At 31.6% G+C, this 18346-nt stretch overlaps 2 protein-coding genes and 1 pseudogene across 2 annotated transcripts; 2 read left to right on the forward strand and 1 right to left on the reverse strand.

The window, feature by feature from the left end:
- The first annotated feature begins 596 nt into the window (after positions 1 to 596).
- LOC143238317 (techylectin-5B-like) lies at positions 597 to 2972 on the forward strand (annotated as a pseudogene).
- Positions 2973 to 5417: 2445 nt separating this feature from the next.
- LOC143239571 (techylectin-5B-like) lies at positions 5418 to 7398 on the reverse strand. The gene is made up of 4 exons (XM_076480766.1): positions 7285 to 7398; positions 6849 to 7098; positions 5931 to 6076; positions 5418 to 5846 (listed from the first exon to the last, which is right to left on the reverse strand). Exons 2-3 carry the CDS (start codon positions 7002 to 7004, stop codon positions 6041 to 6043), a joined length of 192 nt encoding a protein of 63 aa, XP_076336881.1. The 5' UTR covers positions 7005 to 7098; positions 7285 to 7398; the 3' UTR covers positions 5418 to 5846; positions 5931 to 6040.
- Positions 7399 to 15624: 8226 nt separating this feature from the next.
- On the forward strand, positions 15625 to 17846 carry LOC143238487 (techylectin-5B-like). The gene is made up of 5 exons (XM_076478761.1): positions 15625 to 15825; positions 16009 to 16259; positions 17108 to 17213; positions 17335 to 17499; positions 17584 to 17846. Exons 1-5 carry the CDS (start codon positions 15660 to 15662, stop codon positions 17844 to 17846), a joined length of 951 nt encoding a protein of 316 aa, XP_076334876.1. The 5' UTR covers positions 15625 to 15659.
- Positions 17847 to 18346: the final 500 nt, after the last annotated feature.

The raw sequence follows: 18346 nt of genomic DNA on the forward strand, positions 1-18346 counted from the left end.
ACCTTAGTGTTTCTTAAGTAAGATTCTAGACATATCTAAAAAACTTTAAGGTAAAAAAAATCATAGTCTTCATGCTTGAACGTGTTTCTGTACGGTATTAATATTGGTTACAAACAAACGTATCCAAGTTTTTGTTCTACTTCTGTAGAAATGTATGATTTAAGGATGGGAAATTTCTGAAAAATATCACATCACATCTTACGTGTAAATAGGTTTCTAGTATTTATTTGTCTTCTGCTATGTTCATACTAAGATAAAAACTTCCAGCACGAAAACCAGAGTAAACTCACTAACTAGCACGTAAACTATAAGCGGTAAAAAATATACAAACATGTTCTTCGTAATACCAATTTTTATTTTTACAATGAAATCTCATAACTTTATATTAGGTTCAATAGCATCATTAATATAAATATTATAAAAACAGACAACAGCTCTTACGATAATAATAACTCTAATGTTTATAAAAAGAAGTAGAAATTACAGATATTGACAAGAGCCATAACTAGAAAACTATAAACATTTCTTGGACTCAGTGTGACAAACATCAGATACAGTTACTAACACGGTTCTAACTTGTAGTAATTTAAAGAAAACCCTTTTTGGATATCCTGTTTAATACAACTATAAAACCATTGATAGGAGATTCACATCTCGGTCTATAAGGAAACAGTTCTGTTTTATTAACCATTTAACAATGTACAACGCTGTAAAGATACTAAGTATTTTGTCTTTCTTCGTGTTGACCCAGGCTGATGTCCATCATCACACAGCTTGTAATACTGTTGGGTCACTGAAAGGAATAGTGGACTCCGTTACAGAATTAGTAGATCTGGCTAGAGAGAGGATTTCTACTTTAGAAGGTAATATATTTCACTTGAAGTATTTTAGTTAACGGAAAACTTGAACATCGATTAAAGTAATATTTATAACTACATGTTACTTTAGAATGTTAAACATAAATGTTACAATATTATTGTTGATAACACTGTATGTTCAGCTACTTTTCTGTTTTCACATTAAAGCTTTTATCTGTTATTCTTTAGATGTGTTTTCCACAACCACAGTTGAACGAACATTTCTACCGATTGTTAATCACAAACAAAACCGATCCTTTCAACAATTTCTTTGTGTGACACAGACAACGGAACAAAAAGCCACCTCTACCAGAAGACTGTGCCAGTATCTATAAACAAAAACTAAAAAGAACCAGTGGTGTTTACAAGATTTAACCACGGTTTTTAAACCAGTCAATTTCTATATACTGTGATATGGAAACATCGGGAGGAGGGTGGACAGTAAGTGAACTAAACTTTCCTTTGTGGTATAGTTTTAGTTAATTTTTAGTTACTGATTGTTTTCATGAAACATTTAATTAAAATTTTTCCATAATTTTCATAGAAGACGAAACTGCTTTGTTATATAAATTCAGTAATTTATAAGAAATGGAAAATAAGTATCAGGACCAACCGCACATTTAAAAAAAAAAAAAAGTTTGTTTAGAACAAGCTACGTTTTTCTTTTAAATTTTTATCATATTTTTTCATTTATTCCGTTCATTAATATATGTTATTTTATCATACTAAATTTACAGCTCATTAGACGTGTTTTCACTTGGTAATCATTTCGTTTTTGTTTGTTTTCATTTATATTTCAGAATGTGTATTTGTGTTGAACCTGACATTTTCTGCATGATGATAAACATATAAGAGTTTAATAACACAGAGGAATCTACTCTGTATTTTATCTTGATGTTACGATAATATTATCCTGAAATCATCCAAGAAACAAAAACTGAGATCGTATGAATGAAATATGTTTAAATTCAAAAACTTTTCGTTTTTAGACAGTTTTCACATAAACTCATACTAAAGTTGAACGATAATACAGGAATGTATATCTTAAAGTTTCATTTTGGTACTTATAACATTTTAAAACACAGATGTTATATTTTCTCACATCCAAGAACACGTTACGTTTTTTCATAATTTCTTATTGATTTTCTTATTTATAGTTGATCCAAAGAAGAGGAGATTTTGGAAAACCAACTGAAAATTTTTTTACAGATCGTGGGTAGAATACAAAAATGGTTTTGGAAATTTAACCCAGGAGTTTTGGTTAGGTAAAACGTTATATATTTATCTAACAGAAATTAACATATTATTTATTTATATGTTATTTAGTGTTATTTGATAGTGGTAATTATTTACTGTCTTATAAACTATTTATTTATTATATACTGCTTCTGTTCCAGGAAATGATGTTATTTTCTCGTTGACCAATCAGGACAACATGGTGCTCCGTGTTGATCTGGAAGACTTTGAAGGAAGTCAAAGATATGCAGAGTATGATGAGTTTTTGGTACGAAGTGAAAGAGAACTCTATAAAATGATTTACAAAACGTACAAGGGTGACGCGGGTGAGTTTATACTTTATTCCAGTATATTACATCCTACATTAGTTGTTTATGTATTATTTATTAATTATTTCGATATTACTTTAGGCAATTCTCTCGCTTCCCACAACAACATGATGTTCAGTACCAAGGACAAAGACAACGATAAAAACAGTGGAAGTTGTGCTCAAAGGTACAAAGGCGGATGGTGGTACAATAACTGTCACAGTACTAACTTAAACGGTTTGTATTACACAGAAGACAAGGTAGATGCTACTGGTATTACTGGAAAAGGAATCACAGTACCATAAAGAGAAGCGAGATGAAAACAAGACCTGTGGAGTTTATTATTGGTCAATAAATAATTACTAACATGTAAATATTTCATTAAAAATTGTATTTTAATTAATATGCAGAAGAAAAATACAAATGTTGACACTATTAATTTGTTACATGTTTATTTGTATGTAAAAGTTAACACTCTTTGAACTATGAAAAATTTTTATTGCTATAAGTTTGATTTAACCATTTTAGTCAAAACATAAATCACGTGTAGGTATTAACATTAACAGAAGTTTATAAATACAAGTGATTAGGTTATATAGAAAGAAATTATATTAACAACCATTTGTTAATAAAGTTTTCATGCTGTACAAATAACTAAATGAATGTTTGATTACTTTATAGTTTATTGTCGTTATGTTCTGTTTGTGTAAAGTTACTCTTACGATTTAAACAGCATATTTATTGTTATATTAATTTTCACAATTATTGACTAATGGTCTCTAAGATAATAGAAAACTTTCGAAGTGTAATTGCAGATAAGTTTAATTCTTAACGTTCTCTTCTAAAATTAAAACCTTTCATAACAAGAGTAAGATAATAAGGAGATGTTTTAAATATGAAAAGGTTCATATTATCACAATAATAAGTTTTATTTGTTTGTATTGTCGTTAAGCTACACTACACAATGTTGTGTAAACCACAGGAATCGAAACCCGGGTTTGTACTGATTACAAAAAGAAAGACACGGTATTTTAGAAGTATATAAAAAGTGTACTCACATTTCGTTTGTTTTTCACTTGGTTAAAACATAAATAAATTTTATTATTTTTCTATATTATTTTTCATAACATAAATGTAAAATGATTTTCTAGAAGTTAACTCATCTGTTATTACATTTATCGACACGTATTTGTTTCGGTTTAAAAGTAGAATTATTCACAAACTCATGTCTTTAGGATACGATGTATATTACATTGGATAATGTTGTACTTTTGTTTCCGTTACAACTTCCATGTTTTTGCAACATCAACGTTACATTTTAACAACAGCTTGTTGTTACACATAGTTTGCCGAAACGTGTTTGTCGTTTGAATCTTAGCGATGAAGATTCATTCTGTAGTTGTAACTTCGTACAAGTATGTAATAAAACCTCTTTACCTAGAGAATGTATATTTGTTTATTATTTATACCTTGGGATTCTGTCTTGTAATATTAATATTTTTCATTCATTTGGAGACACAGACCACCAAGTAAGTTTATAAGTTAAATCACACCGTGAATGCATGTTGTTTAATACAGAATGTGTTATAATGACAAACATTTACAACATGTGTAACAGTATTTTTAAACAGATGGGTAGAGAGTAGGTTTACTTCAACACAAAATTTAAAAATAAACTAAATATCATCATTAAAAGTATGAAGTTTTGAATTAGTATCTTTCACACAATCTAAAGTTTAAAAGTATATCTTACCAAATGAATTAAAATAACACTTGAATAAAATATGTATATACAATCAGGAGGAATACAACGTTAAAATAATTATCGCACAATAAATAATTATTAAAAAAGGGACGAGCCCAAAGAAGATCTCTATATATACATCTCATTGTATTCTAGCACTATCATAACGAGTACGGTTGTACAATGGTTGGAGGTTATTTTCTCACATAAACATTCCTGTGGCTTCATCTAGACTTAAACTACACAGAATTGCAAAACATCTTCTGCACAGGACTTTATTATATCTAGACCTGAATCAGCTTCCTTGTTTAATACGATGTATATATTTTTCTATTTCGATACTTTATAACATTTGTAATTGAATTTTAAATTCGGCCTGTCTCATTAACTCAGTGTTATTACAGTCTATAACAGATGTCTCTATCACATGTTCTACTTGTATCATTCATTAACTTTTTATATTTATACAGTTTTCATATTCCTTGATACTGAATTTTATCTTTCTACATACTTAGTTAATGTGAGTTCGACCACAGAAAAAAGAAATTTTGTAAATTCCAGATTTATCTGTTTTCTATTCTATCTTTAGTACTTTTCAGAAAAATATTTAATTTACAACGCGGAGAGAATGTTACACTACATTCTATATTCTTGTTTCATTATTTCTTATATATTTTCTATGACCTCTTCCTCCTCCCCATACTTACGTTCTTACCGGATTGGTATTTGTAATTGTAAAACTGAATATTATTTTGATCCATTTCAGGGCAATGTCCATGTATTGTGGCTCATATATAGTGATTATTTTATTCTTTGTGCGCCTGTCCTGAAGATTTGGTTTTAATTTTCGCGCAGTTCAACATCAGAGCTATACGTGATAGTCGTCCCTAGTTCAGCTATGTAAGATTAAAGAGAAAGCAACTGGTCATCAACACCCACCTCCAACTCTTGGCTACTCTTTTATACAAAAATTGTGGGGTTGAACGTCACTTTATAACGCCCTCCGTTTGTGATAGTATGCATGTTTGATTCAACTGGGATTCCAACTCACTACACTGAAATTACGAGTGGGGTGCCTTAACAACCTAACCATGTCAGGCCAAACCAAACAGAAACAGAATTTAATATGTTACATGTAAATTCTAAGGTTATTAAACACATTTTTCTTAAAGTATTCGTAGACAATAAAACTTTATAGATAAACAATTTAATTATAATATAAATATTATAGGTTCTTCAGAACACATTAGATTAAAGTAAGAGTCGTAAACATTCACCAAAATTACTTTATTTGTTTATGGTAAAATATCGCCTTCAATATGATTACACACAGAGAAAAAAATAAAACATGTTAAGAATATCTGTCTATTTTGTCTCTCTATCATGAAGTATGACGTAAATATAATTTTGCAAATTATATTTAATTTTTATTTATTATTTATTGACCAATAATAAACTCTACAGGTCTTATTTTCATCTCGCTTTTCTTTAGTGTACTGTGTTTACTTTTCCACTCATACCAGGTAATACGAGTTGTATCCACCTTATCTTCTGTGTAATACAGGCCGTTTAAGTTACAACGATGACATGAATTATACTACCATCCGCCTTTATAGGTTTGAGCACAACTACCGCTGTTGTTATCGTTGTCTTTATCCTTGGTACTGAACATCATGTTGTTGTGGGAAGCAAGAGAATTGCCTAAAGTAATATCGAAATAATTAATAAATAATACATAAACAACTAATGTAGGAAGTAATATACTGGAATAAAGTTTAAACTCACCCGCGTCACCCTTGTACGTTTTGTAACTCATTTTATAGAGTTCTCCTTCACTTCGTACCAAGAACTCGTCATACTCTGCATATCTTCGACTTCCTTCAAAGTCTTCCAGGTCAACACGGAACACGATACTGTCTTCTTTGGATCAACTAGAAATAAAAAAAATCAATAAGAAATACTGAGATAACTAAGTTTTATAAGTATCAAAATGAAACTTTAAAATATATATTAATGTATTATTCAACATTATTTTCTACAAAATACGTGAAAACAAAGTGTAAGGACTCACTTTGTTACAAACAATGTTACGATGCCCGTGGTGATCAGAGCACAGATAGCCCATTGTGTAACTTTGTATTCAATTCGTAATAAACATATGATCTAAATTTATGTTTGAAAGACGATTTTAGAATAACAAATAATTTGTTTTAACTTCTCAAGAAAGTTAAAATAATCTGTAACATAAACTCCAGAGCAGATTTCTTTGTGTTATTAAACACTGTTGTATGTTTATCAGCAAGTGTCAGGTTGAACACAGATGCGCATTGTGATATATATATATATATACATCAAAACAACCTAGAACAAAATGATTCCCATATGAAAACCTGTCTTATGAGTTGTATGTTTAAATATGATAAAATAACATATATTAATAAAAGGAATCAGTGAAGAAATATGATAAAAATAAAAAAGTTACATGTTTTTTAAAAACTTAAATATATTTTTTTTTTCTTTTTAAATGTGGGTTTGGTTCTGAAACTTATTTTCCAATTCTTCTAAATAATTGAATTTATATAACAAAGCAGTTTATTCTTCTATGAAAATAATGGCAAACGTTTAATTAAATGTTTCACGAAAACATCCAGTAACCCAGAATTAACTAAAGCTACACCACAAAACAAAGTTTAGTTCACCTACCGTCCACCATCCTCCTGATGTCTCCATATCACAGTATACAGAAATAGACTGGTTCAAGAATCGTGGCTGAATCATATAAACACTGCTGATTCGGTTAAGTTGTTGTTTATAGATACTGGCACAGTCTTCTGATAGTTGTGGCTTTTGTTCCGTCATATGCGTCACACAAAGAGATTTTGAAAGGATCGGTTTTGTTTGTCATTAACAATCGATGGAAATGTTCGTTCAAGTGTGGTTGTAGAAAACACATCTAAAGAGTAACGGATAAAAACTTAATGTGAAAACAGAAAAGTAGTTGAACATATTGTGTTAACAAGAGCAATATTATAACATTTAGGTATAACATTCTAGCTTGACAAATAGTTATATTTGAATGTTCCTTTAATCGATGTTCAAGTTTTACGGAAACTAAAATACTTCAAATAAAATATATTACCCTCTAATGTTGAAATCTTCTCACTAGCCAGATCTACTAATTCTGTAACGGTGCCCACTATTCCTTTCAGTGACCCAACAGTATTACAAGCTGTTTGATGATGGACATCAGCCTGAATCAACATGAAAAGAGTCAAAATACTTAACATCTTCACATTTGGTCACCTAAGATACATGTATACTTGCCCCAACTTTGACTGCTGTTTAATATGTACAACAAGATAACACGTTCCCCCACATATTGGTGTTTTATGAGATATTTTTCTCGTTTGCTTGAAGTAAACTAAATGTAATCTAAAATAACACGTATTTACTTTAAAGCTGCGTTTTATGATATTGGTACTGCTAAAGTAAATAATTATTTGTCTAATTTAATGATGCGTGTAAAGAACAGAATAATAACATGGAGAAAGCGTAATGCATCAACATTATAAATTTCTTTAAAAATATTGAACACCTCAATAATTCCCCCCATAACTCTTCTTTTTCTCAAGAGAAAGAGAAATATTACAGCCTCTCCTTGTATGATGACACCTTCATCTAGGTACCATTTAGGTAGTCTTCTCTGGACCTTTTCCAACAATTCGATGATTTCGTAAGATAAGGAGCCAAGACTGAACACAATACAGTGGAACCTCGGTTCTCAAACTTAATCCGTTCCAGAAAGCTGTTCGAAAAGCGATTTGTTCGAAAATCGAATCAATTTTTCCCACAAGAAATACTGTAAATTAAATTAATCCGTTACAGACCTCCAAAAATTATGCATTATGAAGCATTTTAAGTAAAAATATTGCTTATTTATACCTGTATAATAATACTTACATGCATAAAGCCGACCACAAAAAACTATAAAGGCAATAAAAAACAATAAATGAAAATTTAACTGCACTTTACCTGTGCTGAGGAGAGCTGAAGGCGTAAGTGAAAGGTGGTGAGGAGGGTTATTATTGTTTGGAAGGGGAGTCATCTTCCATAAAAACGTCAGGTAACTCTCCTTCTGGGGTTCTTTCTCTTTTCTGTCTCTTTGCACCGCTACAACCTGCTTGAGACACACTGGACCTATTTCTCACTAAAAACTTGTCTAATGAGGTTTGCTTCTACCGGCATTTTAAAATGTTTCTGAAGTAAGACATGGCATTGTCATTGAAAAGGTTTATGCTGCGGTTTACTACAGCTTTGTCAGGGAGAAAGTTTTACACAAAACTCAGTTGCCTTCTGGTGCTGCTCCTTCTGAATGTCTTGGAGTTCTTCCGTGGTGAGCTCAGTGTTGTGGTCTTCCACCAACTCCTCCACATCATCACCACTCACATTCCAGCCCATACACTTACCTAGTGAGACAATATCCTCGACAACAGGCTCAGCCTCAAAGCCTTCAAAGTCTCTTTCTGCTACTGAGTCTGGCCACAATTTCTTCCAGGCTGAGTTCATGGTCCTTAAAGATACTTCCCTCCAGGCTTTGTCTGTGATCCTCAAGCAATGGAGGATATTAAAGTGATTTTTCCAGAACTCTTCCGAGGGTTAACTCTGTGTCAGAGGTCGCTTCAAAGCACCTTTGAAACAGTGTTTGTTGTATAGTTTCTTAAAGTTCGATATCAGCTGATGGTCCATGGGCTGAATGAGAGGAGTCGTGTTAGGGGGCAAGAGCTTCACCGTAATGAAACTGTACTCCTCCACTAACCCGTCCTCCAAGCCTGGTGGGTGAGCAGGTGCATTATCCATCACAAGAAGGGCCTTGAGTGGCAACTGTTTTCCCGTGAGGTGATTCTTTACACTTGGAGCAAACACTTCATGGACCGACTCCATAAAATATTGCCTGGTTACTAATGCTTTACTATGAGCCCTCCACATGACATTTAGTTTACTTTTCAGGACATTATTTTTCTTAAAAACCCTCAGGTTCTCAGAATGGTACACAAGCAAAGGCTTAAATTTTAAGTCTCCACTTGTATTACTACATAACAATACAGTTAGCCTGTCCTTCATTGGCTTGTGCCCTAGCAGTGACTTCTCCTCCTTGGTGATGTAGGTCCTCTTTGGCATTTTCTTCCAAAAGAGGCCTGTCTTATCACAATTGAACACTTGTTAAAGAATAAAACCCTCAGCTTCTACATAGTCCTTCAATTCCCTAACAAATTTATCTGCAGCGTCTTTGTTATAACTGGCACCCTCCCCATGTCTCACCACACTATGTATGCCACTTCTCTTCCTAAATTTTTCAAACCATTCTCTACTAGCTTTAAAGGCATCACTTATATCAGAACTCGTTCCAGGGGAGTTTTACAGGAGGTCAGCATGCAGTTGCTTTGCTTTCTTACAAATGATGGTCTCAGAAATGCTATCACCAGATAACTGTTTTTCGTTTACCCAAATCAACAACAGTTTTCTACCTCTTTCACTGTTTGTGATCTTTGTTTCGTAAGCATTGTCACTCCTTCTGCAATATCAGCTCCTTTGATGACCTCTTTATTTTTCAGTATAGTGCAGACTGTAGACTTCGCCAAACTAAACTGTGTAGTAAGGTTAGACACGTGAACACCACTCTCGTACTTCGCTATGAGATCTTTTTTCACCTCTATTGTGGTTCAAACAACTTTTCTTTTTGGTTTGCTGCTTTCATTATTCTTCTTTGATCCCATGGTGGCTACTCTTTACCAACGAATAGTGGGACTGACTGTTACTTATTATGTCCCCACGGCTGAAAGGGCGAGCATGTTTGGTGTCACAGGGATTCGAACCCACGACCCTCGGATTATGAGTGCAGTCTCTGAACCACCTGTCCATGCCAGGCCTTGTGGATATTGTGTGAAACTATTTTGGATGTCACAGCGACTGGAGTGAAATTAATTTGAGCGTCAGTGTAACTGGTGTTAGCTTTTACGGGTTTCAGTGTGACTGATGTGAAACATGTGAAACAACAAAGGTGTGGATGTGTATACTGTGAGTGACAGGTTAAAAGTAGTGTGGATAGACCTACTGGGAATGACAGAATAATAGTGGTGTGGATGTGTATACTGTGAGTGACAGGTGAGAAGTAGCGTCAGTTACAGTGCTGGTTATTGAAAGTTGATTGTTTTCGTGTGGAGAAAGTGTCAATGTATGCTGACGATACAGTTTGCAAACATGCTTATTTATGTTTAACTATGAAACTAGATGTAACAATGACAATCACCTTGAGACAAATGGGGTAGAACTTGTGTTTGTTTGTTTAGAATTTTTCTGGATTTCTTTTTTTTTTTTAAATTTCCATTCTCCTCTTGTCTAAGTTGAGTGTCAAGGTTTAAGGTGAGCTACATTGTAAAACCTTCTTACTAAATATATAACACACCAAACAAATAAATCTTTAGACCAGCCTTCTACTGCATGATCAATCTAGGTAAAATGTTGTGCCATAACAAAGAACAAAAGTTTAGGAAGATTTATGTTTACCAGCTAACGTGTCAAGACTGTGATAGTGTGTATACAGAGGTCATACAGAACGTTCCACAGAAATTATAATTACAAAATTTGCACCAGCAGGAAATTAGGGAAAATGGATTCAACCTTCACATTTTCCCTTGATGAAGCGAAAATCCAATATGATCGAGAAAAACTGAAAAATTTATATTGCTATGAAAAAGTCAAAAAACGAAATATTAAACGAAAGTTTAAAAATAATTAGAAAGAAAAAAACAAGTCCAGAAAAAGTTATAAACGACAAGATCAACTTGTATCAAGGTGAATGTCAAGATTATTTGGTTAAATATATAAACCTGCTTACAAACCACTACAGTCTATACACGGTGATATCATGGTTGTTAATAAATAAAGTTTTTATAAAACGTCACAGTTCTCTTTGTTTTGCTTTCCTTAATTCTGTAGCTACATCCTTTTGTTTTTAAATATTTTAATAATAAATCACTTCCATACTAACACTGGTTACGCATCTTACTGCCCTCTAAGTGGCTCTGAGATTTGTTTTCATGTTTATAATTCTAAGACCGGTTATGCTAGTAAAAACAACCCAATCTTCCTTTTTGTCTCTAACCAAGGTTTACACGTTAGGTCTTATTGTACACAACGTGTTTTAATAACCTGATGTTAAAAAGATGTTATTGTTTTATGTTTTTAAAAGAAGCCATCCATAAAACCTGGATTCACGTTATACCTGGACAACGTTAGCTAAGAATAACCACTAAAAATGTATACAATTGGTGTGTTGTTTTCTGCGTAATTCCTACACTGTCATAACAATGCATGTTAATTTATATATGTGCTTGTTAATTGTTTTGATTTTAAATTTTAAAATTATTTTCTTTAGATACGTAACCGTTACATTTGAAACCAATGAACCGCTCACACTGTCTTAAAGGTTAATGGTAAAAACAGTTCATGGCTGATAATTATAATGTTGCTTTATTCTTCTGTAAACAAACATTTTAGAACTAATTAGTTAAAATACTAATATGTTCTGTATACTCGATGTCAAAATTCTGAAACATTTAATATAAATTAAACAACCACTGACCGACGTCTAACTATGTTTTGTTTCAATCTCTAGAAAACAAAAGCTGCATTTTATCTACTAATATTAAATACATTTTGTTTTAATTAATGAAAAAATAAAATATTTAAAAACGTTTCTATATTTCCTCTATTTAAGACTATTAGTATGAGATTTTGGTTTATCTCACATTATTGTTCATCAGTTTAATAATCTAATAAATGATTTCAGCGTCTTAAATATTGTCAGTTCCTGCGGTCTTTGTTTAACTGATACGGTAGAAATATCAGTATATTTGACAGTCATGTAACTTAATATTGTTTTATGTTCCAACCAACAAACTTAAATATTGATTATATTACTTTTCATAAATAATAATATTCAGAACTACTTTTAATTAATTGGAATTTGTTTATATTGATAATAATTATTTTATTTTACGTTTATTTAGTCGGTTGGGAACATACAGATGGTCGTTAATTGTAATAAATGCAAGATAATGCTTGTGGTTACATAATTTGAATTACAAATATAACTTGGATGGAATAACCTTAACAGTGTCATAACAGAAAGGGGTTTTGGTGTAATAGGCAATCAGTCTGTTAAACTTGTATAGAAATATTGAATACAACTTGAAGAGGCTATAATTTCATTGCAAAGATCACTGGTTAGGCCACACTGGAGTATTGTGTTCAGTCTTGGTCTCCTTACCTTAGGAAAGACATTGAATTGTTGGAAAGGGTTATTAGAATGGTGCTTGGATAAAGAAGTTGTCATACGAGGAGAGACAGAAATATCTTAAACTGTTGATAAAAGAAAATATTGGGGAGTGGGGGACCTGTGATTGATGTTACTGAGATTTCAAAAGGAATTCATAGTGTTAATGTATCATCTTTTTTGATATTTAAGAGTGAGAATAGTAGAGGTAGGGGACACAAATAGGAGTCATCTTCAGCTAAGACCGTTTTATTTTTCTAACAGGATGGTTGGCCTTTCGAATGGGTTGCTTTCAGTTTATCAAGACACCGTAAACTTAAGTCAGTTTAAGAAAAAATTGATATGTATGTCGATGATAAGGGTTGGTTTCAAGATTTATTTATTCTACTTTACTTTAGACGATGCAACAGCCGAGATAAACCAACGGATCCCATGTTTTCACCAAACATTATATTGTGTTATTTCAAATATGATCAAATATTTAAAACACTTTTATGAAATACAAACATTCTGACCCAATTTTAGCCTGCAGTTAAATTTTACTCCATAATAAGCAACAAATATTTTAAATGTTTTCCTTCACGCTGATGATGAAACGACATTCACTTAGAATACGTTGTAAGATGCCAAGAAAAATTAGTTTACAGCGCCATCTATTTCAGTTTGAATTAAATTTAAAACGATATTACATTCCAGTAAATCAGTGATGTCGAGAAACCCACTTATTAAGAAATTTATATGCAAAAACGGCTCGTTTGTGTTGAGAAAATATTTTACATAGAAGAGCGAACAACGTTTCAACATCTAATACCGCCCTCTACATTCCGACACTCAGTTACACAACCCCTTTCAAACATGTGGTCAGCTTCCGGTCAGTTACCTCTTTCTTTGTGAATCTGACGATGACAGAAGAAGGTCGAAACGTTTTTCGCTCTTCTATGTAAAATATTTTCTCAACCCAAACGAGCCGTTTTGCATATAAAATTCCAGTAAATCGGTAAGCAGAGATCCTCAAACGGTCGATATGGACCTCCTGGTGGTGATTATCCTGAACAGGGGTTGAATAAAAACTTAGGGATCATATATTGCCACTGAGATAAAGATGGCCTATGTAACTAACATTGCTACGCCTAGTAACAACAGAGAGAGAATGGCATTTGTTCTTTTTTTATCGAATCGTAGGTGATGTATAAATTTACAGTTAGAAATGTATATTTTAAAAATAAATTTCAATTTAATTACTTGTTTTTTCAATACATCTTTAAAAATATTAAATTCGGTTTCAACTTTATCAGTTCGTGGAGGTTACGACAACTGAAAACGTTTCTGAAATCATGGTTTACAGTGACAGTGCCAGTTCGTTTTTTGTGGGTGTAGGGTTTTGTAACTTTCTTGTACTTGTATTAAAACTAAACACTTAGTTATATTTAAAGTAACACAAAGAACAGTTTGTTTATTTTTGTGAAATATAAAACTGCCTTTTGCCTTTATTTCGTACAAATTAGTTACATGTTTGGTTGTACACTTACATGATTCTATTGAACCATTATAGTCCAATGATGTGTATAAAAATTACTCAAAGTAAAACTGACATGAATAATAGTATGCTGGGTGTCCACAAACTATCTGATCCCATATTAAAAATTAATAATTTCAAAAATATTACAGACAGAATACTCTGTATTTATTTAGCTTCGACAAAATGTCTTCTTGTTTTAGTATAGTACCACATGGGTGTAGTTCGTTATTAGAAGTTTGTCCTGATGATACTTTATGTGTTGTTCAATATCACATTCCTTATTACATCGATTATTCCTTGATTGAGATCCAGGATATCACGTACAAGTGTCAAATATACGTAATATTTGACAACCTAACTCAAGAAAAAGTCTGACAGGGATATGCTAGGGAAAGAAGGGCCATCATGTTTGTCTATCTATACTAAACCATCTTTCTGTAGTGCAACAATGGAAAGGAGGGAAAACTTTATGAGTTGTTCGTGAAGTTAAATAAAACAAGTGTTCTATATATGATAATTGTGAAATTATGAATTTATAAAATAAGTCAGATAATTTATTGACATCTTAGATACTTTTTACATGAGCTGCCACCTATTTTTAAAGACATTAAAGTATTGAAAATTAAAAGTTGTGAAAGATATACAACAGAAATAATGAAACATAGAGTTAATAAATAAAATAAGAACTACAGTAGAAAGTAACGATAAACTGTACTTTAACATTTCAGGTTCAATGACTATGTATGGATATTGTTATATTGTTATATTTAATTGGTTTTTCCATCTTACGATTTATAACTGAAAGAAGAATACAGTCAATAATAGACTATAAATATCACTGTAATATTTAAAAGTATCTTGTTTACACTTGGATCTTTTTATGTATGATTTATTTCACATTTTACTTAAAGATCGACACCTTTAAGCTAACCCTAACATATAAACAATAATAATAACCTACAAATCTTAGTGTTTCTTAAGTAAATTTCCAGACATATCTAAAAAACTTTAAGGTAAAAAAAAATCATAGTCTTCATGCTTGAACGTGTTTCTGTACGGTATTAATATTGGTTACAAACAAACGTATCCAAGTTTTTGTTCTACTTCTGTAGAAATGTATGATTTAAGGATGGGAAATTTCTGAAAAATATCACATCACATCTTACGTGTAAATAGGTTTCTAGTATTTATTTGTCTTCTGCTATGTTCATACTAAGATAAAAACTTCCAGCACGAAAACCAGAGTAAACTCACTAACTAGCACGTAAACTATAAGCGGTAAAAAATATACAAACATGTTCTTCGTAATACCAATTTTAATTTTTACAATGAAATCTCATAACTTTATATTAGGTTCAATAGCATCATTAATATAAATATTATAAAACAGACAACAGCTCTTACGATAATAATAACTCTAATGTTTATAAAAAGAAGTAGAAATTACAGATATTGACAAGAGCCATAACTAGAAAACTATAAACATTTCTTGGACTCAGTGTGACAAACATCAGATACAGTTACTAACACGGTTCTAACTTGTAGTAATTTAAAGAAAACCCTTTTTGGATATCCTGTTTAATACAACTATAAAACCATTGATAGGAGATTCACATCTCGGTCTATAAGGAAACAGTTCTGTTTTATTAACCATTTAACAATGTACAACGCTGTAAAGATACTAAGTATTTTGTCTTTCTTCGTGTTGACCCAGGCTGATGTCCATCATCACACAGCTTGTAATACTGTTGGGTCACTGAAAGGAATAGTGGACTCCGTTACAGAATTAGTAGATCTGGCTAGAGAGAGGATTTCTACTTTAGAAGGTAATATATTTCACTTGAAGTATTTTAGTTAACGGAAAACTTGAACATCGATTAAAGTAATATTTATAACTACATGTTACTTTAGAATGTTAAACATAAATGTTACAATATTATTGTTGGTAACATTGTATGTTCAGCTACTTTTCTGTTTCCACATTAAAGCTTTTATCCGTTATTCTTTAGATGTGTTTTCTACAACCACAGTTGAACGAACATTTCCACCGATTGTTAATCACAAACAAAACCGATCCTTTCAACAATTTCTTTGTGTGACACAGACGACGGAACAAAAGCCACCTCCACCAGAAGACTGTGCCAGTATCTATAAACAAAAACTAAACCGAACCAGTGGTGTCTATAAGGTTCAGCCACGATTTATGAACCAGTCGATTTCTGTATACTGTGATATGGAGACATCAGGAGGAGGGTGGACGGTAGGTGAACTAAACTTCCTTTGTAGTGTAGCTTCAGTTAATTATCAGTTAGTGGATGTTTTTTGAAACATTTATATAAAAGTTTACCATTATTTTCATAGAAAAATGAACTGTTTGGTTATATAAGTTCAGTTATATTAGAGAATTGGAAAATAAGTTTTAGAACCAAATTAACATTTAACAAAAAACAATTAAGTTTGTTTTATTTTTGTATCACATTGCTTCACTGATTCCGTTCATTAATATATGTTACTTTATCATATTTAAATATACAGTCTATAAGATGCGTTTTCACTTGGTAATCATTTCTTTCTACTTTGTTTTTTATACGTATATCGGAATGTGTATCTATATTGAGCCTGACACTTTTTATATGATGATAAACATACAACAGTGTTTAACAATACATTGAAATTTACTCTGGAGTTTGTGTTATGGTTTATTTTAAGTTTCTTGAGAAGTTTATTAGAAGTTTATTTAAAAGCATATTACATTTTATTCTAAAATCGTCTTTCAAACATAAATTTAGATCATACATTTCTTATGAGTTAATCGCGAAGATAGGCAATAGGCTATCTGTGCTCTGACCACCATGGGTTTCGACACATGGTTTTAACAATGTGAGACGCAGACATACCGCTGCCCACTACCCTACTTTCTATTCCCAAATGTCATAATAATGAGTTTTGTTTTAATTAAAAAAACATATCAATATTTTTACAGACAGTTTCCACATATTTTGTACAGAATAATGTTGAATAATACAGAAATATATATTTTCAAGTTTCATTTTGATAATTATAAAAGTTAGTTATCTCAGTATATCTTATTGATTTTCTTATTTCTAGTTGATCCAAAGAAGAGGAGATTTTGGAAAACCATTTGAAAATTTTTATAGATCGTGGATAGAATACAAAAATGGTTTCGGGAATTTAACCCAGGAGTTTTGGTTAGGTAAAACCTTATATATTTATCTAACAGTGATCAACTACTATTTTTTCATATTATTTAGTGTTATTTGATATAGTTAATTATTTACTGTGTTATAAACTATTTATTTATTATAAACTGCTAGGAAATGACATCATCTTCTCGTTGACCAATCAGGACAATATGGTGCTCCGTGTTGATCTGGAAGACTTTGAAGGAAGTCGAAGATATGCAGAGCATGACGAGTTCTTGGTACGAAGTGAAAGAGAACTATATAAAATGAGTTACAAAACGTACAAGGGTGACGCGGGTGAGTTGAAACTTTATTCCAGTATATAAAATCCTACATTAGTTGTTTATATATTATTTATTATTTATTTCGACATTATTTTAGGAAATTCTCTTGCTGTTCACAACAACATGATGTTCAGTGCCAAGGATAAAGACAACGATAAAAACAGCGGTAGTTGTGCTCAAAGCTACAAAGGCGGATGGTGGTATAATTCATGCCATCGTTGTAACTTAAACGGCCTGTATTACAGAGAAGATAAGGTAGATACAACTGGTATTACCTGGTATGAGTGGAATAGTAAACACAGTACACTAAAGTCAAGCGAGATGAAAATAAGACCTGTGGAGTTTATTATTGGTCAATAAATAATAAAAAAAAAATTATATTTTATGTCATACGTGATGATAGACAGACAAGATAGACAGATGTTCTAAATATGATTTATTTTTTATCTGTGTGTAATTATATGTAAGTCGATATTTTACCATAAAGAAATAAAGTAATTTTGGTGAATGTTTACGACTGCTATTTTAATCTAACGTGTTCTGAAGAACCTGAAATATATGTGTCATAAATAAATTATTTATTTTTTAAAGTTTTATTGTCCACAAGTACTTTATGTAAAATGTGTTAAGAAACCATAGAATTTTTACATAATATATTTTCTTCTTTCTGTTTCTGTTTTGTTTGTACAATCAGAAATGTTTCCCTTCAGATGGCGCCGTGTTAAAATGTTTAACAATATAACGGAGAGCGAAACCAACTCAATAATGACGGTTTCCTAACTGCCAGATTTAACTTGTTTGAATCTTTACATGATTTTGATGTTTCTATAAAATATAACCTAGAACCTTCAATTGTAAGA

The sequence above is a fragment of the Tachypleus tridentatus genome, chromosome 13, assembly GCF_004210375.1.
Source record: "Tachypleus tridentatus isolate NWPU-2018 chromosome 13, ASM421037v1, whole genome shotgun sequence".
In the NCBI taxonomy this organism is placed as follows: Eukaryota; Metazoa; Arthropoda; class Merostomata; order Xiphosura; family Limulidae; genus Tachypleus; species Tachypleus tridentatus.